This window comes from Venustampulla echinocandica (assembly GCF_003357145.1).
Source record: "Venustampulla echinocandica strain BP 5553 chromosome Unknown scaffold_8, whole genome shotgun sequence".
Classification (NCBI taxonomy): Eukaryota; Fungi; Ascomycota; class Leotiomycetes; order Helotiales; family Pleuroascaceae; genus Venustampulla; species Venustampulla echinocandica.
Window position 1 is genome coordinate 1,209,934 of NW_022474213.1, and position 24,017 is coordinate 1,233,950.

The 24,017-nt window shown below is 48.4% G+C and overlaps 9 protein-coding genes across 9 annotated transcripts; 5 read left to right on the forward strand and 4 right to left on the reverse strand.

Annotated features, from left to right (window-relative positions):
• Positions 1-253: 253 nt before the first annotated feature.
• BP5553_08755 (Uncharacterized protein) lies at positions 254-1,204 on the forward strand (the record flags this gene model as incomplete). The annotated part of the gene is made up of 1 exon (XM_032017378.1): positions 254-1,204. The coding sequence occupies one exon, from the start codon at positions 254-256 to the stop codon at positions 1,202-1,204; it is 951 nt and encodes a 316-aa protein (XP_031866809.1).
• A 3,362-nt stretch (positions 1,205-4,566) lies between these two features.
• BP5553_08756 (Malic enzyme) lies at positions 4,567-6,775 on the forward strand (the record flags this gene model as incomplete). Its single annotated transcript, XM_032017379.1, has 5 exons — positions 4,567-4,863; positions 5,131-5,323; positions 5,371-5,667; positions 5,711-5,954; positions 6,022-6,775. 5 exons carry the CDS (start codon positions 4,567-4,569, stop codon positions 6,773-6,775), a joined length of 1,785 nt encoding a protein of 594 aa, XP_031866810.1.
• An 875-nt stretch (positions 6,776-7,650) lies between these two features.
• On the reverse strand, positions 7,651-9,054 carry BP5553_08757 (uncharacterized protein; the record flags this gene model as incomplete). Its single annotated transcript, XM_032017380.1, has 4 exons — positions 7,651-7,882; positions 7,957-8,203; positions 8,256-8,682; positions 8,848-9,054. The coding sequence occupies 4 exons, from the start codon at positions 9,052-9,054 to the stop codon at positions 7,651-7,653; spliced, it is 1,113 nt and encodes a 370-aa protein (XP_031866811.1).
• Positions 9,055-9,415: 361 nt separating this feature from the next.
• Positions 9,416-10,558, forward strand: BP5553_08758 (Glycoside hydrolase family 64 protein; the record flags this gene model as incomplete). Its single annotated transcript, XM_032017381.1, has 1 exon — positions 9,416-10,558. One exon carries the CDS (start codon positions 9,416-9,418, stop codon positions 10,556-10,558), a length of 1,143 nt encoding a protein of 380 aa, XP_031866812.1.
• A 578-nt stretch (positions 10,559-11,136) lies between these two features.
• On the reverse strand, positions 11,137-13,755 carry BP5553_08759 (Uncharacterized protein; the record flags this gene model as incomplete). Its single annotated transcript, XM_032017382.1, has 4 exons — positions 11,137-12,015; positions 12,072-12,149; positions 12,240-12,992; positions 13,696-13,755. 4 exons carry the CDS (start codon positions 13,753-13,755, stop codon positions 11,137-11,139), a joined length of 1,770 nt encoding a protein of 589 aa, XP_031866813.1.
• Positions 13,756-13,980: 225 nt separating this feature from the next.
• Positions 13,981-18,997, forward strand: BP5553_08760 (uncharacterized protein; the record flags this gene model as incomplete). The annotated part of the gene is made up of 3 exons (XM_032017383.1): positions 13,981-17,364; positions 17,434-17,979; positions 18,077-18,997. 3 exons carry the CDS (start codon positions 13,981-13,983, stop codon positions 18,995-18,997), a joined length of 4,851 nt encoding a protein of 1,616 aa, XP_031866814.1.
• Positions 18,998-19,345: 348 nt separating this feature from the next.
• Positions 19,346-19,771, reverse strand: BP5553_08761 (uncharacterized protein; the record flags this gene model as incomplete). The annotated part of the gene is made up of 1 exon (XM_032017384.1): positions 19,346-19,771. The coding sequence occupies one exon, from the start codon at positions 19,769-19,771 to the stop codon at positions 19,346-19,348; it is 426 nt and encodes a 141-aa protein (XP_031866815.1).
• An 843-nt stretch (positions 19,772-20,614) lies between these two features.
• Positions 20,615-21,457, forward strand: BP5553_08762 (Uncharacterized protein; the record flags this gene model as incomplete). The annotated part of the gene is made up of 2 exons (XM_032017385.1): positions 20,615-20,901; positions 20,980-21,457. The coding sequence occupies 2 exons, from the start codon at positions 20,615-20,617 to the stop codon at positions 21,455-21,457; spliced, it is 765 nt and encodes a 254-aa protein (XP_031866816.1).
• A 229-nt stretch (positions 21,458-21,686) lies between these two features.
• On the reverse strand, positions 21,687-23,271 carry BP5553_08763 (putative protein disulfide isomerase-related protein A; the record flags this gene model as incomplete). Its single annotated transcript, XM_032017386.1, has 2 exons — positions 21,687-23,021; positions 23,122-23,271. 2 exons carry the CDS (start codon positions 23,269-23,271, stop codon positions 21,687-21,689), a joined length of 1,485 nt encoding a protein of 494 aa, XP_031866817.1.
• Between the last annotated feature and the right edge of the window lie 746 nt (positions 23,272-24,017).

Here is a 24,017-nt window from a genome sequence, read left to right on the forward strand (position 1 = left end):
TGATTTCGAATGCAGTATGGGAACTCAGATCTCTATGTGACTGCAATATTGAGCGTTGCTTACTTATAATGATCAACTATATAAGTGGAGTGAAACTTCATAGACCACAAGCCACTGAGAACCACCACGACGAGATTCACGAGAATCCTACACATCTCCCTTCACACGGAAGACTTTACCCTCTATCGTTGATACTATCTGGCCTCTGGATCCAAAAATCAACCACGTCTATAAATATTTCACAAATCTCACGATGAAGGCCTATCGCTGGAACGGTCCCGATAGTGGCCTCCAGCTTCAAGATATTGCAGTCCCACAACCTTCCACCGGCGAGGTGCTAATCCAAGTCGAAGCTTGCGGATTATGCCATTCAGACTGCCATATCATCAGTGGACCAGGAGGAGCGTGGATCCAACAACGACCTATTACCCTCGGTCACGAGGTTGCCGGGAAAGTTATCACACTGGGAGAAGACGTATCAGAGGTCCAGATAGGCGACAGAGTAGCGGTGGCCTTGATCGCGCCAACCGGTGGGATTGGTCTCAACTACGATGGTGGTTATGCTGAATACGTCGTTGCTCCTGTCAAATACCTCGAATCTATCCCGGAGAACGTTAGCTTTGAGCAAGCCGCTGTCGCAACAGATGCGATTACTACGGCTTACCACGCGGTTGTGACGGAGGGTGGAGTCACTGCCTCAACGAATGTCGCTATCGTTGGTCTGGGCGGTCTAGGATCAGTTGGCCTGAGAATTGCGGTACTTCAAGGAGCAATGGTGTATGGATTCGATATTGACAACAGAAAATTCGATGCGGCAACGCGAGATGGTGCGAAGGCCTGTTTCTCCCGTCTCGAGGATGCCAAGGACATTGTTTTTGACGTTGTCGTGGATTTTGTTGGGATTACCTCGACGATGGCTGCGGCTCTCAAAGCCGTCAAGCGGTCTGGACGGATCGTTCTTACCGGTTTAGGAGGCGAGCAGTTGACCCTACCCACGTTTGATATTGTTTATAATAGCGTTGAAATCAGGGGATCGTTGGGTGGGACTAAGGAGGAGCTGCGTACTGTGCTGGCATTGATTAGTGCTGGAAAGCTAAATCCGACTTTGGAAGAGGTACCTTTTGGCAAGATTAATGAAAGTCTATGTCGTTTAGAATCGGGACAGGCAAGCGGGAGACTATTTAGTAAACCAACTTTAGCGTAGACAGTTGAAATACTTAGTTAGTTGATTAAAAGACAACCAAGGTGGGGAATATATGAGAGATTAGCTTAGTAGATAATATCACACTAGCTTTACCAGGTGCGGGTTTCGAGAGATCGCCAGAGCCAAACCAGCCCATTGCACACCAGCCACCGACCCCTAATACCACCCCATTTTAGTCAGTGGGCGTGGTTAGCGATGGAACCTGAAGTGGGTGACGCAAATGACAGATAGCGGCGTAAGTCATCTGCGTTGTAGCACCTGAGCTTTGCTCATATTGACGTTAGGACCATTGCATTAAAGCAAGGACTTGAGTCTCTGACAGCATGCTGTTCTGCCCTCCGTGTTTCACAGGCTGGATTGTGTCGTGAGTGATCGACGATGTCAAGGTCTTCTTGTGGACTTTGAAGATGCCACTTGTAACACTTCGTGATTTAGATAGATTTTTACAAAGCCATTCTTTTGCACCATTCAATCGAATTTTAGAGTTTGACATTATATCTTAGTTGATAGAGTTATAGGATAGATTATTATGTGGACTGATTTGTCGTGATGTGAAGGCAATTTGACGCATTTGCTTTCTGTGGACGCACTTGCTTCCTCACGAGTAGGCGGATGCGATGATTATGTTCGGGCCGTTGACGTTTGATATGCGTGCACTCGCATCGGTCGCACACCACCAACGCTATCTACGGATTACTTTACCCACTGGGTAGATTATCACGAAGTAACCTCTAGGTCGAAATTGGTTGAGAATCTCGCAACTTGTGGTGATGTGCGTTTTCTTTTCGTTCAATAGAGGCAAGCTTCAATATAGGGAAGCTCACGGATGCCAAAGATCTCCCGTATCACTTCATTGGATCTCTTCGGAACATTGCGGCCAGAGGTGGACGGCTGACTCGGGGCTTTGAATCTTGATAAAGATTCCGTTATTTGCTCGTGACGATAGATGTAGCTGGGGTGGATGGGTACGATGGTGGTCCATTGTGCCTGTTTCAGCTTGTTGAGGGTCTCGTATCGATTTCCGTCCCTAAACGAATGCTAGGACTGTACACCATAGGCTGGTAGATGTAGGCTGGTTGGCAAGGGAGCGCACCCACCTTGCGTATGTTGCATTCATCACCATTAATCTTCTCGGCCTCGCGCCTCAACTGCTCCAGCCCGAGCCCCCTTGATCGCGTTATCGGCGTCGAGTATCTTCGCCCGCTCTGTAATCGTCTCCGCCTGTGTCTCCGACTTCACACGGTACTTGTATGCTGCTTCACGACTCCACTTCAAAAGTTTCTCCCGCTTCTGCACCTCCGCTCTGCCGTCATGCGAGGCAGGTTTTTCTTTTGTTTGGAAATATTCTGGTCGTTTTGCGTTGCGGCTTGTCGGATTGGGATGGCGACGCTGGGGCATCTCCAGGAGTGACTGGCCCGGGTGGATGAGTGCTTCGCGGCAGTCACTTTATCCAGACCCAAGATGACGATGGTCGTAGTACTACCGCTCATATATTAGGCGTTAAACTGGGAACACTCCTCTCCCACGACGTGAATGAGAAATCGCAAGTAGATTGACTCTTGACGGCCGAATATCTCGGTACAGGCGTGAGCGATGGGCGGGTATCCGAAAAATGGGAATCGTTAAGAAATGGTCCAGGTCGTCATAGAACAAACTTTGGGAAATCAAGCTCCTCATGGGAGGGATGGGCCATGCCATCATCTATGCGGTTCTCAAAATTGATATCCGAGCCGGCTGCCGTATAAATAAGGTATTATTGGACCAAACACGTCTCGTGCCCGGTAATCCATATACACAGAGTGATATGAGAAGGTGGAGAAATCAGAGCCCAATGCCATATTTGAAGTGGTCCTTGATAGAGAAAATCATAGGTTCCTCCATTTTAAGGGTCAGAGCTCTCGGGCGCATAAGTTTAAATTCCTTTCTAATTGTGCCAGGACCTTGACTGCACTCTTTTGATTATTTAACCCACGCTTCCTCTTAGTACTCCTAAGGGTCCTTCTTCTCGACAATACTTATCTCTTTTCTTCTGGAGCATGAGGTTTTCAATTTGAGCTTGGACGAACCCCTCGAGTACAGAATAATCCTCAAAGTTCACAAGGATATTTTGCAAACCCAGATCTAAAAGAAGGGATGAGACAGACAACTCTGGTACGAAGGGTTGTTAACTCACCGGCGAGGATGTGACACTCGGAATGAAGATAGTCAAGACCGTTTAGGAGACATACCAAGTACATCTTCAAGAGCCCAAGGGAAAGTCTCTTTTGCTTGGGACGGGGCTGGAAAAGCGACAAAGGTTCTCGCATTGGCTCAAATACTAAGCAAATATGCATACTATTTCGCCCGGCGACTACGAAGTCCTCGATGACGGCCTAGAGATACAGTATGCCTATATGAGAAAGGTTCGCACCGGCGAGATGACGACCAACCTCCAACTCGTGCTAAGTAGCGTCTTTGTTGCCATACTCGCGAGTGCAAAACTTTAGTACCACGTAAGGCTTAGGATCACTAGGTTCTAGTTCCACCTCCGACCTCGCGTTAGATCTATGTCAGCAAAGGCAGAATATATAGATGAGGATTTACAAATTTAGATCCTGCGCGAGCCAGACGGTGGAACCACCGCCATATCCAAGCTTCGTAATGGTCTCGTATCTCTCCCTAAAGACCTTTCCAGGCTCGACGGGGAAGAAATGCCTGGCATCGTAGTGGTGCAGCACTTCTTCTTCGACGGGATCTGGAGGTGCAACGGTTGTAAGTCGATGGTGTGGCATTGCAATACCTGGCAGGCGTATCAAGAGAAGAAAGGTCATGCTAGTGGACTTTGAGCAGGCGATTAGCTTGAGGAAACTCGGACGTCTCAGAGGTATCGTCAAACCCAAAGTGGGATTGAATGCCATCTGAAGAGCAAGCTTAATACATCTAGCAAAGGCGGAGGGCCATTGTCTGTTTTACATGTGAACTTGTGAAGCAGCACTTGCGGTGCGGCCCGCAGATAGAGGAGGAATATAGACACTTATATGACATCAACAAGAGAATGAGGTTGTACGTCACGATCGCCTCGTTAATTTATCCCAATCAGTACGAGTGCAAGTCGCTAAGCCTAAACGCATCATTCCGCCGCTAGTCCAACTCTCAACATCGGCATACATTTCTGTACGGTAATCTAATATTTTGATTTATCTACTTGGGCCTCTATTTTGCCTGTATCATTCCGCTCTCTTGCTTGATTCTCGACGCATACTGCAGCATTGTGTTGCGCCAGACAAACATCTCGAGAATTGAATATTCACACTCACAACTCCGCTCTCACCTAGTCGTTAAATTGAACAACATTCATCCTAACTTCCAATTACAATCAAACCATGCCCTGTCAAAGGCATCCACAATTTGGGCAGCTCCTTCTTGGTACCAGCGGCCCTCAGGATTGTGCCCTGACCGGCTCCGCTCTCCTCAATACCCCGTTCTTCAACAAGGGAGCCGGATTTACCGCTGAAGAGCGCAAGCACTTCAAGCTCACGGGACTGCTCCCACAGAATGTTCAAACGTTGGAGCAGCAGTTAAAGAGAGCTTATGATCAGTATTCAAGTCGGAGAGATGATTTGGCTAAGAATACGTTCATGATCAGCTTGGCCGCGCAGAATACAGTGTTGTATTTCAGGGTGAGCGCTGCCCCCTTTACCCTTATTTGAATTTCTACCATTTTACCCACACCAAGTTTCATTGAGTAGAGGTAGAGGATAATATTCATTTCATTGGGTCCCAAAGTTTTTACAACAAGATTCGAAGATCGATTTATGATCGTAGCCGGCAGTATATTGTTTTATATTGAAATGCAGCTCAGTTCGCTTTCGAAATCTCGTCCCATATATATCCTGGAGATTCATAGTCTACACGTACCGATACAGGACCAACTGACATGGACATAGTTGATCCAAGAACATCTGAAAGAAATGTTCTCTATTATATACACACCCACCGAAGGCGACGCAATCCAGAATTATTCGAGACTCTTTCGGCGGCCGGAAGGCTGCTTTCTGAACATTAACGACGTTGGCCGTGTTCACGATGACCTTGCACAGTGGGGTGCTCCGGAAGATATTGATTACATTGTTGTCACTGGTCAGCTCTCTTTTGCTCCTCCAAAATACCTACTAATACACTGGTAGATGGGGAGGAGATCCTTGGAATTGGAGATCAAGGGGTGGGAGGGATTTTAATCTCGATTGCCAAGCTTGTCTTAACCACCCTATGTGCAGGCATCCATCCCAATAGAACTCTGCCCGTTGTGCTTGACTGTGGTACTAATAACGAAGATCTTCTCAATGATGATTTATATCTTGGGCTAAAGAAACCCCGAATACGTGGGAAGGAATATGATGAATTTGTGGACACATTTATGCGGTCTGCCCGCAAGTTGTATCCTCGAGCATACATTCATTTTGAAGACTTCGGATTACACAATGGTAAGTTGCAATCTCTTGAGAAGCACCCATTAATGGTAGCCAGCCCGACGCATCCTCGATCTCTATAGGCCATCAATGGCATGCTTCAATGACGACGTTCAGGGCACTGGATGCGTTACACTGGCGGCTGTAATGGCAGGTCTTCACGTCAGCAATGTCAAACTCGAAGATATGCGAATGGTTATCTTTGGTGCAGGCACTGCTGGCACCGGAATTGCAGATCAGGTGCGAGATGCCATTGCAGCTAATAGCGGAGAATCCAAGGAAGACGCAGCAAAACACATTTGGTTTGTCCTTTTGTTAATCCTGTATGCATGTTCGGAATATGTCCATCTGTCTAATATATTTATCCAGGTGTGTCGACAAGCCGGGTCTTTTATTCAAGAGCCATAAAGAAAAGCTCACACCGGCTCAAACTTGTTACGCCCGCGATGACTCCGAATGGCTAGACACTTCACGTTCTGACCTATTATCCGTGATCAAGGCCGTGAAGCCACACGTCTTGGTAGGAACTTCCACTAAGCCCGGATCCTTCACTAGAGAAATAATAACAGAAATGGCCTCGCACACGCCCCGGCCGATTATCATGCCCCTCTCTAACCCAACCCGCCTCCACGAAGCTGATCCAAAAGATATATGTGAGTGGAGTAAAGGTACAGCGCTGATTGCCACAGGAAGTCCTTTCCCGCCGGTCAAGTATGACGGCCGCGAGTACGAAGTTGCAGAATGCAATAACTCGACTTGTTTTCCAGGAATTGGACTAGGCTGTGTTCTCTCGCGTGCCAAGTTATTGAGTGATAAGATGCTCGTTGCGGCTGTGAAGGCACTTGCAGCTCAGTCTCCAGCTTTGAAAGATCCGGACAAGGGGCTATTACCTGACGTTGTGGATGTGAGGGAGATTAGCGTGCATATCGCAAAGGCTGTCATTAGAGAGGCGGTGGTGAGTGGCTTAGCCCGGGAGGATGGTATACCCAGTGACGAAGAGACCTTAGAGGCGTGGATTCGGGAGCAAATGTGGGATCCAGTATACCGTCCTCTAAAGTTGGTTAGCAAGGAAAAGGCGACTAAGTATGCGATGGGAGCGCTGGGTCTCGCTGGTGTTTCTTAAGCACATATTTCAACATACCTTGCGATGGTAGGTCAAGTGGGCTTTAAATGAGGCTGTATGAGGATGCGATCTGATAGGTACTTACCCTACAGCCATCCAAACCGTCATTTACCAAACCTCATCCCAAGCTCAATATACTTCTAAGATGCAGCTCGGACTTTAGTGCGGCTGCTGCGTTAGGCACGTTGCATGTCAACAAATCTGTTATGTTCAATTTCTAGTTATAATCACAGCATTAGCTTACGTCTCTGGCTCCGTTGGCACCATTGTCACGGCCGTGCCGCCGACTTGTACTCGACGTAGCACCTGTACTCGACGTAGCACCTGTACTCGACGTACTCGACCAGCTCCTGTTTTCTAGATTTTCCAGATTTTACTCTAGTTTTCGACTAGATCTTGTCCTTGACTTTAGTTTCCTACCTGGAGTTATTGAAATCTGCATTCTGGGTCACTACCTTTCGTCCTTTGTATGTTCCCCTTCTCTCTTTAGTTGTAGAATAGACAATTCTAGAACCTAATCAACTACGTTTCATCGTATAGCATTTACTATGGTAATAACCATTTATTACGTTTCAACTCAACAAGTGTCATTTAGATAAATAGAACTAACTACAGTTATAACACTACTCGACATGGTTTAGCTAGGAATCGATTGAGAATTGATTTTCAGCCGATAAAGTTGAAATAGTGAAAAGGGTGAATAGATAGCATATCGATTGGAAGCTGGGGATGTCCGCACTATCAGTATCATTTTCCCACGTCCGTTTGCAGATTGGGCACTTATGAGGAGAATAATCAGACTTCATCGTAGCACTGAGCTTGAAGGAATGGCCTAACTAGATGAGCACCTCGCACATTTCAACTTTTGTACTTTTTTAGTAGCTGGGATCCGGTAAATAGAGCAATGCTTCTGGAACGGGTTGTTCATGACCCGGACTAGCAGGAAGTAACCCCCTCGATCCGATTGTCCTCGCGACGTGGTAGATCAAAACCTTGATGTCAGCAGCTGCGCGGAACGCTTCAACAAGGAGCCGGACCTGTTCTTGGGGAGGGGCTTTGAAAACGTCGAGCCGCACGACCTTGAGCTGCGGGAATCGGGCTGAGTGCCTAGCAAGGACCATCACGTCGCGGTAGAGTGTTGGCTGTGGAAAACGCAGCCCACGCGTAGGCGCTGTATTGACCGGGGAAATTTGCTGAGGAATTCGTCGGGCGTGGTCAGCATGGAGCTGCGGTCCTCGGCCGGCTCTTTAGCAGTGGGGAAGACGGGCCCGTAGAGGAGGAGCTGCTCCAGCTCAAGCACCTCGAGAATGGGAAAGGAGGCGAAGGAAAGGCCTATCGTGTCCATGCTGGTGATGCCCCCAAGCCAGTTACTATAGTCAATGATGGATTGGATATCTGCCGCATCTGCTAGTGTCGTCGTCGCTGTGGCTGTCGTCGTCTAGTTTCCTGGGCCCGGCAATATACATCGAGTAGCACAAACGTCGCAGTATGGGTTTTACGTGGCCTAGATGACGCTCCGGATTGAGAGCCATAAGCTGAGTGTCCTCAAGTCCTCGAGCAAGGGGCACTCTCGGGGGGTCATGGCCACTTGTTCCATGTCGCCGCCGTTGAGTGGTGACAGTGTGGTATATGTGGTACGTTGCTACATCGTCTGGGTTCTCGCGCGCGCTCTCGAAGACCAAACACCTGAGCGCGGGCAAATCGTATGGCCAGCCAGTCCAGCACCATTCATCGATCCTACTCCACTCCAATTTGCGTTGGAGGCAGAGCTGTGAGAGCTGGGGTGTGATGGCTATGGCGAGCTCGGAGAAATACCCTAGATTTGGGGTATCTAAGCATAGTTTGAGCAAATGGCCACCAATGCGCTCGGCAGCTCTTTTGCAGAGCCTATCTGCGTCGTAGGCGGCCTGGCGGTATCATAAGCATAGCAATTTCCACGAGGGTATGGTGGTTCGTGGACGGACAGCGCCTGGACAGCTGTCGCCAGGTCGGGCTGGCGGATGATGGCAAAGACGAAAGATGCCACATGTCTGCGTTCGACATGATAATCATTCCCCAGGCGGCTGTGATACCAGCGAAACAAGACTGTTTGGGCAATGCGACGCAGCACGCAGCTTCTTGGAGCATTGGCTGAGCTGAGAATGGACTTTTTGGCCTGATGAAGCAGCTCCCACGGCGGCAGATGGGGCGTCAACTACGCGCGGGAGTTCGCAGTGCAGGCAAAGAGAGCTGCAGATGTGCACGAGAATTTCTGTGGGGAGATCTACGAGAGACACCATTGTGGTACTCGATAAAGGTATACATGGCCAGCGAAGACGGATCTCTGCGCCTGCACGGGGCGCTGGCGACGAACTGGCGATACTTCCAACAGGTATTCGTCTATGTACTCGAGTAAGCTGAACAACGAACGCAGCCACCAAGGTGGCCACTGTAGCTACGGAGTATAGGCTTTTGTCTGCTATTACTTCGATATACGTAAGTCATACTCGCGTCTCTCTAGAGAGAAGCCAAGAATACTACTCATACTATGAGTAAAGGAGACTAACTGGCTAGCGAGCCATTAACAAATCCCTCGGTAGTATGTATACGAGAACATCCGATAAAAGGTCTCAAAGGCACGAGAAATATATATATATTATCATGGTTACTAATACTACTCTTAATATCGCCCTTCAGAATCAGTCGACCTGCGACACGGTCTATGCTTATATTACCGGCCTGGCCCTCGACCACAACAATGCCTGGTTCATCCTTCAAGCAGACGGGCAGACGCCATACTACCCAGAGTCGCCCGATTCAACCGGCGCTGCTCTCGCGGTAGATTGTGGGATACCACTTGGGGAGTCGGGATGCACGAGAACGCTGACGATTCCACGGATTGCTGGAGGCCGTATTTGGTTCTGTCTCAACGACAAACTAACTTTCCTCTTGAATCCCGGTCCGGGCCTCGTTGAGCCGTCGGTCAGTAACCCATCTGATTCCAACTATTCGAAGGATTGGGGGTTTTGCGAATTTACGTTCAACGACTTCCAACTCTATGCCAATATATCCTATGTGGACTTCGTCAGCATCCCAATCGCTCTATCCCTACAGAGTGCATCCGGAGAGATCCAACACATTTCAGGAATCCCCACAGACGGCCTCGAAACCATATGCTCCAGCCTAATCGCACAGAATCGCATTGACAGTGTCGGATGGGACCAACTGATCGTAAGAAACCCCTCTGGCCAGCCGCTCCGCGTCCTTAGCCCCAACACTGCTGGTGTTATGAACCCCACCCTCTTCACCAGCTACTATGATGACTACGTTTCCGAAGTCTGGTCCAAATACAGCACCCAGTGCCTAAGAATTGACACCCAAGGTCAGTGGGGAGTTGTAGAAGGCAACGTCACCAACGACCTCCTGGAATTCCCTGGCATTGGCACATTTAATCGCCCTTCTACCGCGCACATCTTCTCCTGTAGTAATGGCCCCTTCGCCGCTTCACATGCCAATACTATCGCAATGGGCGGCCTTACTGCTCGTATCGCCGCAGCCTTCAATCGATCAACCTTATTACTAGGTGACCATCAGCCGTGTAGTAATGTGCAAGCTTATTACTCGACCAACCCGACAAACTACTATTCGAAGATTGTGCACAGCGCGAATTTGGATAAGCTTGGTTATGCCTTTCCATACGATGATGTAACGCCCACTGATGGCGCGAACCAGTCCGGCTCTGTATGGGATGGCAGTCCGCAGCTTTTCACCGTTGCGGTTGGTGGGTTGAATGCATACACGTAACCTGAAGCTACTGGTTGGAAGACTATGATTACTCGATCGAGAGGGGCTAGGTTTGGGCACTATGCACTAAGAATCTATTGAAATATAAATTCGAGATTGGGTAACTTGGATTTAGCCAATCGAATACCTTACGAGTTTACTTGATATTCAAAATGGCCAAACGAATCTATTGGACAATCCGTTCGAGATATCATAGCACAACATTAGAATGTCCAGGAGTTGATTCGGCTCTCGTTCCCCATTTCTATGATTCTCTTCCTGTCTCCCTATTCTTAAAATCTAATAACATAAAGACGCTTCCAATACTCGCATAAGGGAGCGAATAACGACCGAGCATTCCAAATACTAGATAACTACGAAATAAGTCAGCTGGGAGCGAGGAGCAATATTATTTAATAACAACATGTAAAACTTTATTAGGGAGAGGCTGGTCTTCACTTTATAGTTGATATGCAGTAGGCTGATGTGTGAGGGTTGGTTCGATAACATGGTTGGCGATGCAAGCCAGTGAAGCTGTGTTTGTCTTGACCACATTGAAGCAAGGTATATATTTCTACACTACATAGGTCGGCTATTTACTAGGGCTCTTTTGATTTCAAAGCCTCCTTTATCGATTGCTTCTTTCCCTTCTTTTCCTTTTTAGCAGCTTTCTTCGCAGCAGCCCTCTCAGCTTCAAGAAGCTTCTGCTCCTGTGCAGCACTTCCGCCATATGCTTCTCGCCACTCCTCTAGTTTTGCCGCGGGAATCATCGAGAACAGCGGCCGTGGTTCGCCCAACTTGTGACCTTCTACTAATGTATTTGCAGCCCAGGTGTCAGGAATTCTCGGTACAGACCCAACTCCCAACTGCTCAAAGATAGATTCGGCAGTTTTAGGCATAAACGGAGAGAGCAGATTTGCAAGTAGATGTAGATGATTCAGGGCTGTACCGACGACGTTGGCGCAAAGTTCGGGGCTCTCGGTAAAGAGACGGTTGTCGAGTTTATTGTCTTGCAAGAACTTGTTGCCAAGTGCTGAGATCTGGAGGATAGTGGACAGTCCAAGACGTAGCCTCATGTTTTCGACGTTGCTGATATATAATGTAAGTAGGGTATTGACATTTGACTGATGCGATTCCGAAACCGTGTGGCGAGGTACAACACCCCCTATCTTTGCATGACAGAACTTGACTACTCGATTTACCAAGTTTCCAATATTTTTGAGTAAATCGTTGTTGTTAACGCTGATAAACTCTTCCCACTTGAACTCAGTATCAGTACCGTTTTCTGGGCGTCTGGATAGCAGATAATACCGCCAGACATCCGCATCGATACCAGTATCTCTGGCGCTGTTACCGAAAACACCGATACCTCTCGATTTGCTGAATTTCCCACCTTCGTAGTTAAGGTACTCTGTTGCTGAGATGTGCCGAACCTGCGTCCAATTATCACCTGAGCCGATTTGAGATGCCGGAAACACCTAGAAAACAGTCAGTAAAGAGTTTGAGGGTGAGGCTGTAGTGAATGGTGACCAACAATCGAATGGAATGGCACATTATCTTTACCGAGAAAGTGGTATAACTCGACTTCCTTAGGGTTCTTCCACCACTGCTCCTAATCGCGCCCATCAAGATTGTCTCCGTCAGTGTAATTCTTGGTAATACTCGGGTAACCAATGCAGGCGTCGAACCACACGTAAAAGACTTTAGAAGAATACTCTTCGGTACTCAAGCCTTCGACATGAGGAATGGGCACGACCCAACGGAGGTTGCGCGTGATGGCCCGTGGATGTAAGCCTTTGTCAATCCATGATTGCGTTATTGCTACAGCATTTGCGGTCCAGCCCTGGTTAGCGTCCTCAAAAAACCAGGCAACAGTCTTGTCGGTCAGACTGTCCAAACGAAGGAAAAGGTGTTTCGTATTTCGTTTCTCCGGTTTCGCCCCGTCGGGCTTGCAGCGCGGGTTCAACAGCCATCCTGTCGCTTTGGTATCAGCATTGTCGCCCTCGGTCTCCCCTTCTCCACGTCCTTCGGGTGCATCTGTCGATTCCGGTTCGACTGGGTCCCTGCGATACTTTAGCATCTCGCTACCTTGATGACGAAAAACAGGGCCGCGCATTAGTCGGCCGCAACGGTCACATTGATCACCGCGTGCGTCAGCATAACCACAAATGGAACATTCTCCCTCGACAAAACGATCCGCCAGGAAACTAGAGTGGACTTGACAGTACGGCTGCACAGTCTCGCGCTCTTCGATAAAGCCGTTGGCCCATAGCTTTTTAAATATATCCTGAACGATCTGTGTATGCTGAGGCGTTGGGGTTTGGCCGAATATATCAAAGTCTATCCTGAACCAGTCATAGATGTCCTTGTGGATCTTGTGGTATTTCGCACACAGGGTGGCAGGATCGACGCCTTCTTCCAAGGCCTTTGCTTCGCTAGCGGTACCATACTGATCCTATTTACATGTCAGTCGATTGAAAGAGGGCCATGCGAATGTACACTAACAGTTCCACAGACGTAAACCTCGAGCGCGGAAGAAGCGCGCAAACGCGTCGGCGGAGAGTGTGCTTCCAATTAGATTCCCAAGATGAGGCGTTGCGTTGGAGTAGGGCAAGGCAGATGTAACAAGGATATTGCGTTCGCCCGGTACTGGCAGCACTGGAATAGTGAGGTTTGCCATTCGAGTCGTGTTGAATGTGAAGCTGGAACTTAATTAAGGTGGAAAAGAAAGGCGATAAGCTATCAAGAGTCGGATAAGAGTCACTATCTCGGCTGGCCCTACGAGCAACCTTGTAATCTGTACTGTACGAAACCTACTTCGTACCTACTTCGTACCTCCCTTGGGTACCTAAATGCAACAGACTGTGGGGTTAGCACGTGATCCAGCCATAAAGTAAGCCGGAAATTCTCAATTGATATAAGCACCTTAAGGTACCTAAGGTACCTGTACCTTACCTAGTACGAGTAACTACTACGGAGGCTGGCGTTGTCAGGGGTCTTGTCTTTCAAACACTCCGGAAAATGTGGAACCTTCGGTAACGCTGTAGTACGATTCTCTAGGTAAGGCTCGTAGATACTGTTGATATAGTCAGCCTACTAGCTCTTGCTACAGTAATACAACGGATGTTGCCGATATAGTCGATCTGGTAGATACTCACCTCTATCAAAGCCCAGCCAGTTGTTTGATTTCTGGCGATGCTGCTTGCTGTACTGTACATATTGTGATGTGGGCCTCTCATCATTTGCCGGCTCTGTAGCGTCTTGGAATTTCCTACCTCTGTACTGCCCATGAACTACGCCCGACCAACTTACGAGCGCCCAGCCCCAAGTTGACGCGTCCATATAAACCAGATGGACTGGTTATATTTCTCGCATCAGTAGCAGTAAGCATCGACGCTGCCAACTCATAGAGTCTCCGGCGCCAGGCTAACTGATAGCCTCCAATGGCTCTCCTTGCCCAGTGCTGGACCCTCAGCAAGAAGAACCTCCTCATTGTGCTCAGACGACACGCCCTCCCCACCATCATACGCGCATTCATCCTCCCTATCGCCTTCATAATCTTCCTTAGTTATGCCAGGAACCTGTTCATCCCGCCCTCCACCTTCGGGGTTGGGTCCGCCCACCCAGTTCGCTCATTATCGTCAGCTTTGAGAGCTGCTAGCGGCGGACGAAATATTGTGGCATTCGTGAATAATGGCTTGCCCGGTGGGGAGATTGATCGGGTCATCGACGCGGTGGAACAGAGTGTGCTAGCTGTGGAACAGACCGTGGTGCGATTAGATAGTGAGGCACAATTGCTAGAAACTTGCAGAAGTTCTCTACGAGGCGCAAGCTACTGCTATGGCGCCGTTGTCTTTCACCAAGGCATTGACGGTAACTGGAACTACACTCTTCGTGCTGATGGTGCCTTGGGAACCAAGATCAACGTCGAAAAAAACACGAATGATGCCGAGATATACCTCCTGCCCCTCCAACGAGCCGTCGACACCGCAATTGCCTCTCTCGATGGAAGAGGTACAGCCCTCCCCCAAACAGTGCTCGAATATCCTTATACGAGCACCACGCAGGCTCAGCGAAATACAAATATTAGGGTGAGATATCAAGGCGCCATCATCAATATCTTAGGCGTGGCTTTCTTGATCGGGATGGTTGGAGTGGCGTATCATTTGACTGGATTTATTGCCTCGGAAAGGGAGCTTGGCATGTCTCAGTTGATTGAAGCCATGATGCCCAATCTACGTCGATGGCAACCTCAATTTGCCCGGATCGTATCATATCATGTTGCTTTCGACCTGATTTACATACCCGGATGGATCATCATCGGAATAGTGCTAGGCGTGGGCGTGTTTGCCCAGACGTCAATGGCCATCGTCATCATCTTTCACGTACTTGCTGGGCTATCGTTGACCTCGTTCTCCATTCTGGGCGCATCGTTCTTTAAAAAAGCGCAGCTCAGTGGCATTACTCTTGCAATTATTACACTACTCCTTGGCGTACTTGCGCAAGTCATCGACAAAACAAACTCCGGAACAGTGGCAATTCTCAGCTTTTTGTTTGTTCCGTGTAATTATGTGTTTTTTATTGTATTTATGGCTCGATATGAACGCCAAAAGCTGGCCACAGACCTGGTTCGAGCTGCCCCTGAAAACACAAGGGAGCTTCCGGGGATAGCTTTATGGGTTTTCCTAATTGTGCAGATATTTATGTACCCTTTGTTGGGGGCGATGATCGAAAGGTACCTGTTTGGAACAGCATCTAAAGGCCGGTCTGTCGTTGGAAGGAGTCTCCATGCCGAGTCATCCTCTACTTCTCTACACGAAACTGTTCGCCTGCAAAATTTTACTAAACATTACCGCCCAAACTGGTTTCGGCGAATAGCGTCCCGTGGCACAAAATTTCCTGCGACCACTGTTGTTGCGGTCAACGATTTATCACTCACCGCGAGAAAGGGCGAAATATGTGTGCTACTAGGGGCGAATGGAAGTGGGAAATCTACTACTCTGGAAGCAATCGCAGGCCTGAATACCGTCACAAATGGAACCATCATCGTAAATGGTACTGGGGGCCTTGGTATTGCTCCTCAAAAGAACGTCATGTGGGATGAGCTTACCGTCCAAGAGCACATTCGTATCTTCAATCGCCTCAAATCATCAAGTCGGGGAGATAGTGAGGATGTTCTCCGCGATTTGGTCAAAGCTGTAGATCTTGATCGCAAGATTGGCGCAATGGCAAAGACTCTTTCCGGCGGTCAAAAAAGAAAGCTTCAGCTAGCGATGATGTTTACCGGAGGTAGCGCAGTATGCTGTGTCGACGAAATTAGTAGCGGCCTGGACCCGTTGAGTCGACGGAAGATCTGGGATATATTGCTTGGAGAGAGAGGCGCTCGAACTATCATCCTCACAACCCATTTTCTAGATGAGGCAGACCTCCTTGCAGATCAAATCGCGATCCTCTCCAAAGGCACGCTCCGAGCGCAAGGTTCGCCCGTTGCCCTTAAGGATGAGCTAGGCGGAGGATACCGTATCCATTTGCAGAAAGGTCCAGATAGTGACTCTGCCCCCGACGTCGACGGTGTCACCAAGCAGATCACTCTTGGTCAAGTTATGTATACTGCTACTAATTCTAGTCAAGCTGCTGATATTATCAAGCGGCTTGAATTAGCTGGTGTCGCTGATTACCAACTATCAGGTCCGACTATCGAAGATGTTTTCCTTCAACTGGCGGACGAGATTGCTTTGGAAAGCAGCTCTAGCCTTGATCCTGTACCTCTGTCCACCTCACAAGGGGTATCCGAAAAGGGCCTTGGAGCCACAACGCCTTCAGCTTTGCAAGAGACACCAATTGGATTAGAACTGTATAACGGCCAGCGGATAACTCCACTTCGTCAATGCTGGGTCTTATTTCGCAAGAGGTACACAATCTCGAGGCGCAACCATCTTCCTTACGTTGCCGCCTTTCTAGTCCCTGTGATTGCTGCCGGACTTGTTACCCTGTTCTTAAAAGGCTTCAAACCTATTGGCTGTGCGCCAGCTGAGACAATACGCCCTTCTGATATTGAAAGCTTCATAACACCAGGCGCTTATAATCTAGTCGTCGGCCCTTCGTCTAAATTCTCAAATTCAACTATCGCATCATTCTTCGGAGGCTTCAACCTACCATCATCGGAAATACAACGCGCCGTTCACACGGTTGATACGTTGGCGGAGTTTAACGATTACATCAATTTAAACTTTGCCAATCTAACTCCCGCTGGAGTCTTTCTTGGGGATGAAAGTTCGCAGCCAACTTTTGCGTACAAGGGCAATGGGGGGATATACAATGGCGTTTTCGGCCAGAATATACTCGATAGGGTATTGTCCAACATCACTATTACGACGCAGTACTCATCATTCGATATCCCTTGGGCGCCTTCGACAGGGGACACATTGCAACTTGTCGTGTACTTCGGGTTGGCTATGGCTGCATATCCCGGATTCTTCTCTCTTTATCCCACCGTTGAAAAGCAAAGAAGCATTCGAGACCTGGAGTATTCAAATGGCGTTCGGTCATTACCTCTCTGGCTAGCATACCTTGCGTTCGACTTTCTGATCGTCCTTGCATCGAGCGTCTTAAGCGTTATAATATTTGCGGCTTCTTCTTCGGCGTGGTATCATGTGGGCTATCTTTTCGTAGTATTTGCGCTTTTCGGCTTGGCGTCCATTTTACTTTCATATGTCGTCTCCCTCTTCGCCAGGACCCAACTTTCAGCATACGCCTTCGCAGCGGCAGGCCAGGCTGGGCTTCTTTTGATATATTTGATTGGTTATATGTCTACTCTTACTTATGCGGTATGCTTGACCCTACCGCTTATTAAAAAAATTATAATTGGCTCAAACTACTAATCTGATATTTTATAGCCGGTTAATAAAATCGACAATTACATATTGATCGTTCACTTCACCATATCACTTGTTGCGCCAATAGGAAGTCTAGCTAGATCTCTTTTCCTTGCGCTCAACATATTTTCTACCACGTGCTCTGGCAAGCAACTGGCTTCGTATCCTGGCGGAATCCTTCAGTACGGCGGTCCAATCCTCTATCTCGTCGTTCAATCGTTAGTTCTTTTCGCTGTGCTCCTGTGGTACGATTCTGGATCTGTTCTAGCTTGGTATCGAAGAATTCGTGGAGCTCCGAGTGCTACTATCAACCCCGACCCGCCTGCTGATGGAGATATACGAGAAGAAATTGAGGAGCTAGAACTTGCCAACAACCCGAATGACGGCCTCCGCGTTCTAAATCTCACCAAATCGTTTGGACGTTTTACAGCCGTTGAGAATCTGACATTTGATATTAAACACGGCGAGGTGTTCGCGTTGCTAGGGCCCAATGGCGCTGGAAAATCTACCACAGTTTCCCTCATTCGAGGTGATGTCCAGCCATCAAAGAATGGCGGCAATATATATGTATGTCATCCACTATTCAGTCTATATGTTCCTTGCCCAAGGTGTATTTTGCACAGAGAATCTCTAGGAAGACCCACCATGCTAATAAATAGGCTAGATTGAAGACATAGATATGGGCAGGCAGCGCTCCAAGGCGAGATCGCACCTGGGTGTTTGTCCACAATTTGACGCCATGGATCAGATGACTACACGGGAACACCTTGAATTCTATGCACGGATTCGGGGAGTTTCTGATATTGAGCACAATGTCGAAGCAGTGGTCAGGGCTGTTGGACTACAAGCGTTTACATCCCGAATGGCGTCGAAACTCTCAGGCGGGAATAAGCGGAAACTTTCGCTCGGAATCGCCTTGATAGGGAATCCAACTATTGTGCTCCTTGATGAGCCCAGTTCTGGAATGGATGCAGCAGCAAAAAGAGTCATGTGGAAAACACTTGCTGCAATTGTTCCCGGCCGGTCTATTCTACTTACCACACATAGCATGGAGGAGGCAGATGCCCTCGCCGATCGGGCGGGAATTATGGCACGGAGGATGTTAGCTACAGGCACGTGCAATGACTTACGAGATGCGCATGGCAATGCACATTACATTCATCTAGTGATGAAGTCGGCACCCCACACCTCAGAAGACGAGATAGCGACAGTCAAATCATGGATCCTGGTAAACTTCCCCGAGGCGAAGATTGAGGATAAGACGTATCACGGGCAGCTACGGTTCTCTGTGCCAATCATAGAGCGCAAACAGGGTGAGAAAGCAGTAGTGGAGAAACCCAATGCAGATTCCATTAGTGGAGGTGGCGAGCCGTTACGTACAACCCAGGGAGGCGGAATCGGATCTCTTATCACTCTGCTGGAAGATCACCGCGAGGAGCTTGGTCTAGAACATTACTCCGTCAGCCCAACAACTCTTGATCAAGTATTCTTGTCTATTGTTCAGAAGAACAACGTGGAGGAAGAAGGATATTCGCCTAAAAAGAAGAGAAATCTGATAAAGACTCTGATGGGACGAGATATATAAACCGAAAATCTAATCGTTTGAGGCCATCTCCACCAACGACCTGTATTTATGCACATAATACTTCTCAATCTCATAGCTCCTGGCTTACATTAGATTCCTATATTGTCCACTTGGGGACACCCGGGTCTAATGAGTTGGTTTATAAATATGGCAGCTAAATATCCATCTCCAATATTTTCCTCAAATCATCCAGGACATCATAAACCCTCTCTAATGGCATCAATCCCCGTTCAACTAAGGAATCCAGAGTTATGTTCTCCACATTCCTCGCTATATCCTCTTTTAATCTTATTGCCTTCTCCGTCACATCTTCAATGCTTAATATCCATTCCTCGGCCCATTTCCTACTCAAACTCTGTCCAATCCCAATTTGAATACTTCGGTGACGCAGGACCTCCAGACAGGGCCCTCGTTCTGGATCCACTGCACCCTAACGGGCTTCGCTTTCTCTTCGTCTGTTAGAGCTGACCCATGGCAAACAGCAGCTTGCGAGAGAAGTTCCTGGAAGATTTCATGGGTCATCTTCAAAGCTAAGATGTGAGATTGGCGCGGATCTTTGGTAGAGTAGCCAGAGCGGTACATCATCCAGCACCAACTTGGCTTGATCCAGGTCATCCTTGTGAACGAGAAGTCTGGGGATGCGTATAACTTCTGCTCTCTGACTGCGGCTTTCGCGATGGACTCGGAATATGCTTGGTAAACAGTGATAGCTTCGTCATTGTATGAGGCACGGATCTGGCGGTGCGGAGTCTGGTTGTTGCCAGACGTAGACATGGCTGTTGGTATCATAGAGGTGGAATGGGTCAATGGATTTGCTTGTGCCAACTTTGTATTAGGGAGAACTTATATCACACAGCTATATTATCTGGAACCTGTCGGTAAATCGGAATACTGAGTCATTCACCGATGCTGGTTGAAAACACAGCCATGGTGCTCTAATCGACTAGTAGTTGAGGTGGTTAGCCATGAGAGCAACTTGCCCATGGTGTCAAAACGCGCTTCTAATTATCAAGAGCCAAATTGGTAGAGGACACCAAGGAGCGGAAGAGTAAATTAGAGATTGAGGCAAGGTAGGTAGGTAGATTGTAAGGAACCAGCTGCCCACAAATTTATCGCTCTCTATGTTATAGGATGATAAGCCTCCCTTTCTTTTTTTTAGATATAGATTCAGAAATATATGCAGGGACCTAAAGCGGAAGCAATAGAGAGGAATGAGGAACTGATATATACTTCAGAAGACGGAATGGCACCAGGAAAACTAGTCAAAAGCCAGAATAAAGCAATGAAGCGTCGGGAATAAAAAATTTTCCCGGGATTGTGTTAAACAGACTAAAATATAATTAATGAAAGGCCCGGGCGACGCATCATTTGTATTCTAATTGACGTGTTGTGACGGTAGGTGTTTCCAGCTTATTATGTTGTTAATTGTGGGGTTGGTGGGAAAACCGTGCCACTGTTGACGACGGTAAATAATTATCTACTTACCTTATACAGCAACAACACTTAAGAATTATAAGGAGCAGAGTCCGATCCATCCCCCATCTCACCTCAATCGCGTCCATTGCGCACCCTAAACTCAAAAGATCGAAACTCCCAACTTCTCTCTCTACCTTTGCAATGCCGCTAGATACCTCGACTTATTCCCTTGCGCTACTACGCCTCGATGGCCGGCGGTGGAACGAGTTGCGGCGCATCACCGCACAAATCACCACCCAAGCCGCGGCGGATGGCTCCTCGTACCTCGAGATGGGAAATACAAAGGTGATATGCACCGTTACTGGGCCAGCGGAAGCAAAATCGGCGGCGGGTGCCAGAACTGGAGGAGACAAGGCGGAGGTCCGGGTCGAGATCAGTATTGCGGGCTTCAGCGGGGTGGATAGGAAGAGGAGGGCAAAGAACGATAAGTTTGTGCCCCTTTGTTACTACTTTCTGCATTGGAAATACTACGAGAATACATGCTAACGGTGTGAACGATGAAACAGGCGTATCTCCGAGATGCAGACTACGATCGGAAACGCTTTCTCCCAAACATTATTTACGAAGCTTTACCCACACTCGACTATATCTCTCTCCCTTCATGTCCTCTCCCAAGACGGCTCGCTACTCGCCACATGCTTGAATGCTTGCACCCTGGCGCTCATAGATGCTGGTGTGCCCATGAGGGATTATATTTGTGCTTGTACCGCAGGGTCAACATCGAGCTACAGCAGCAATGATGAACAAGCCGACCCCCTACTGGATTTGAATACTATGGAGGAGCAAGAACTGCCCTTCTTGACGGTTGCCACCCTAGGTACGACGGATAATGTTAGTGTTCTGGTTATGGAGACCAGGGTGCAAGTCGGGAGGTTAGAAGGCATGCTGGCCGTGGGAGTGGATGGCTGTAAACAAGTCAGAGAGATCTTGGATGGCGTAGTGAAAAAGAGGGGCCATAAGATATTAGAAAGCAGCCAGTTATGAGGGATACGCCAATGATGGACTGATGCTCTGTGGATGATGGAAGGTGGGCATGATACCCAAGGTGTTAGGCGTTACCGGAAAAGGGTGCTGGGAAGTATAGAGAAAAGTTACAGATTATTCAAATGTTTGATTTCCCAAATACGTGCTTTTCTGCAGATTGATTATGCGCTAGTGTACAACTAAAATATCACAGTTCGGGAGAGTTACCCTTCGATTTTTAGCTATTTTCTTAAAGCTCGCCATGTTCCGGCACCTTGGGTTCTTCGGCTTTAGCGTCTTCGGCGACGACTGGCGTCTCCTCTGTCTTAGCTGGCTCTTGTGCTTCTTCTGGTGCGGACTCTTCAACTACCTCGTCTAGAATCAACCCACCAGGCAACTTTTGTTTCGCTCCTTCGCCCAACCTAATGGCATCAACAAAGGCCTCAATAGCCTCCTCGGTGACATCCTTCTCTGCAAGAATAGAATCAGACCGGGATATTTGCCTCCACCATCCGCGTCTACCATTTACCGCAATTACGTCCGTATCCCCAATCGATTTTAGGGAATCCCTAATAGCGGCAGAGCCTTGGTTCTGCAGAGGCAAGACATAGAAAGGGAATATAGTACGCTTATGTTGTCTGTATTTGTGAGCCAACTCGGATAATGCGCCCAATGCCTTAATAGTTACATCATCAGGTGCTTGAGGAAGGAGAGCCAGGATACAGGTTCCAGTTCGAGGACCGAGACACTCAGCCCTCAACTCTGCTTCTGAGGCAAGGAAGGGAATCGGTGGCGCTGGGTCATGAATGACAGTTGGTTTCTCGGACTCGACCTTAGGCTGTGGTGACTCGGTCGGTTCCTCCTCCAGGTCTTCTTCCGTGGCGCTCGCTGCGGTGGCTGTTCCTTCGGTAGACTGTTTGTTCTTGGAGGCTTTCTTTGACTCCTTTGACTTCGGGAGCTTCACCTTGGGAGGCGCGGGATCCGGATTTGGTGCTGCAGCTTGGGATAGGAAGGTCACTATTGCTTCTTTCTTAAGCTCTCCATCATAGACCATGCCTTGGGCCTCCTTTCCTCCCGGAAGCAGAAGCAGGGTTGGGAACTTAGTGATCCCGAACAGCTCCAAAGTAGCCTTCTCCTTGTCGGTGTTTCGAGTTTGCGCTACACTAATGCTACCCTTAAATTCGATTGCAATTGCCTTCATTAAAGCACTAGTTTTGCCCTTGTCGGTAAAAAGGATAGCTTTTGCAGTATCGTTTGCTTCCGCCAACCACGCCTCTAAGGTTTTGTCTTCCACCTTCTTCACATGATTCGGAATCTTGTCGATCACTGCGTCCACAATGCCCTTCGCATTCCTCGGTCCATTGTAGTCTTCGACTATGGGCCTTCCCGGGGTCTTGCCAGGCTTGACGATCTTGAGTGTTGGGAAACCTTGCACGCCAAACTTCTGGCAGAATGGCTTGTTCAGTTCCTCGTCACAGTCTACAGCAGCGACCTTGGCCAGGCCGGCGAGGCTCTTGGCTGCCTTCTCGTAAGCGGGTTGGAGACTTTTGCAGTGGCCGCACCAGGGAGCATAAAACTCGACAATCTAGAGTCATGGTACGGTGTTAGTTAAAGCGTTCCAGTGGTCTTGGGAGAACCAGTTTATGTGGGGTTGGGGATGGTGGCCGCAGAGTGATCAGGCTTACAGAGGTATAATTGGACTGGGCAATCAACCGATCGTAGCTCTTGCCATCAAGCTGCAGGACAGGTGAGCTCTTAGTGTAGAGCCCCGCGTTGACTGGCAAAGCAGCTAGGAGGGCAGCTGCAGCAACGGTGATGGCGGTAGAATGAACCATTGCTAGGTATTAAGCACTGGTTGTTGGGTGGCTGATGGCTGGCGTCCTATGAAACAAATGGCTTGAGGTTGCGGAGGGGGAGGGGAGAGAAGGGGTGGAGAGAGTGGGAAAGAGAGAGAGGCCAAGGGAGAATGAAAGGACATCAATTCATATTCATAAGTGCGTGAGTGACAGATAGCACGGATATATATAAGGTACTTGGGATTGGGGATGTTGACAAGCTGTCCAGATGCGCCTTCTCGGCTGCTCTCATGAACCGGTTCGCAGCCTGGTCACGTGCCACCGCGTTCAGCCTCGTTTGCTAGGACGACCTTATAATAAAGATGTCTACATCTATATCCTATCTCCCTACGCACGCAAGATCTTGCGTGGTATTTTGTATGCGAGTACTAAGTACCAGTACGTAAGGTAGCTTACCTACTATTACCTATTATAAGGATAGGTACCTAGGTACGTGGTACTTCGTACATACCTTCATAGTGCTGATACGGAGTAGATACTCTACCGCTGCCCAGCCACGGCGGGGTATAGGATACTTCTTCGTGTACCTAGCAAGAGGTGGCGGCACAAGTACAGATACAAGCACTCCAGAGATTCACTGGCGCCATTCGCCATCTCGATATATATCTGCCTGCCAACACCGTTGTGTTCTAATAGTTCAATTGTTTCAAACAAATACCACTTCCACCAACCACCAACCACCACCACCACTACCACTACGCTCCCATCCTGCGTGCCATGCCATA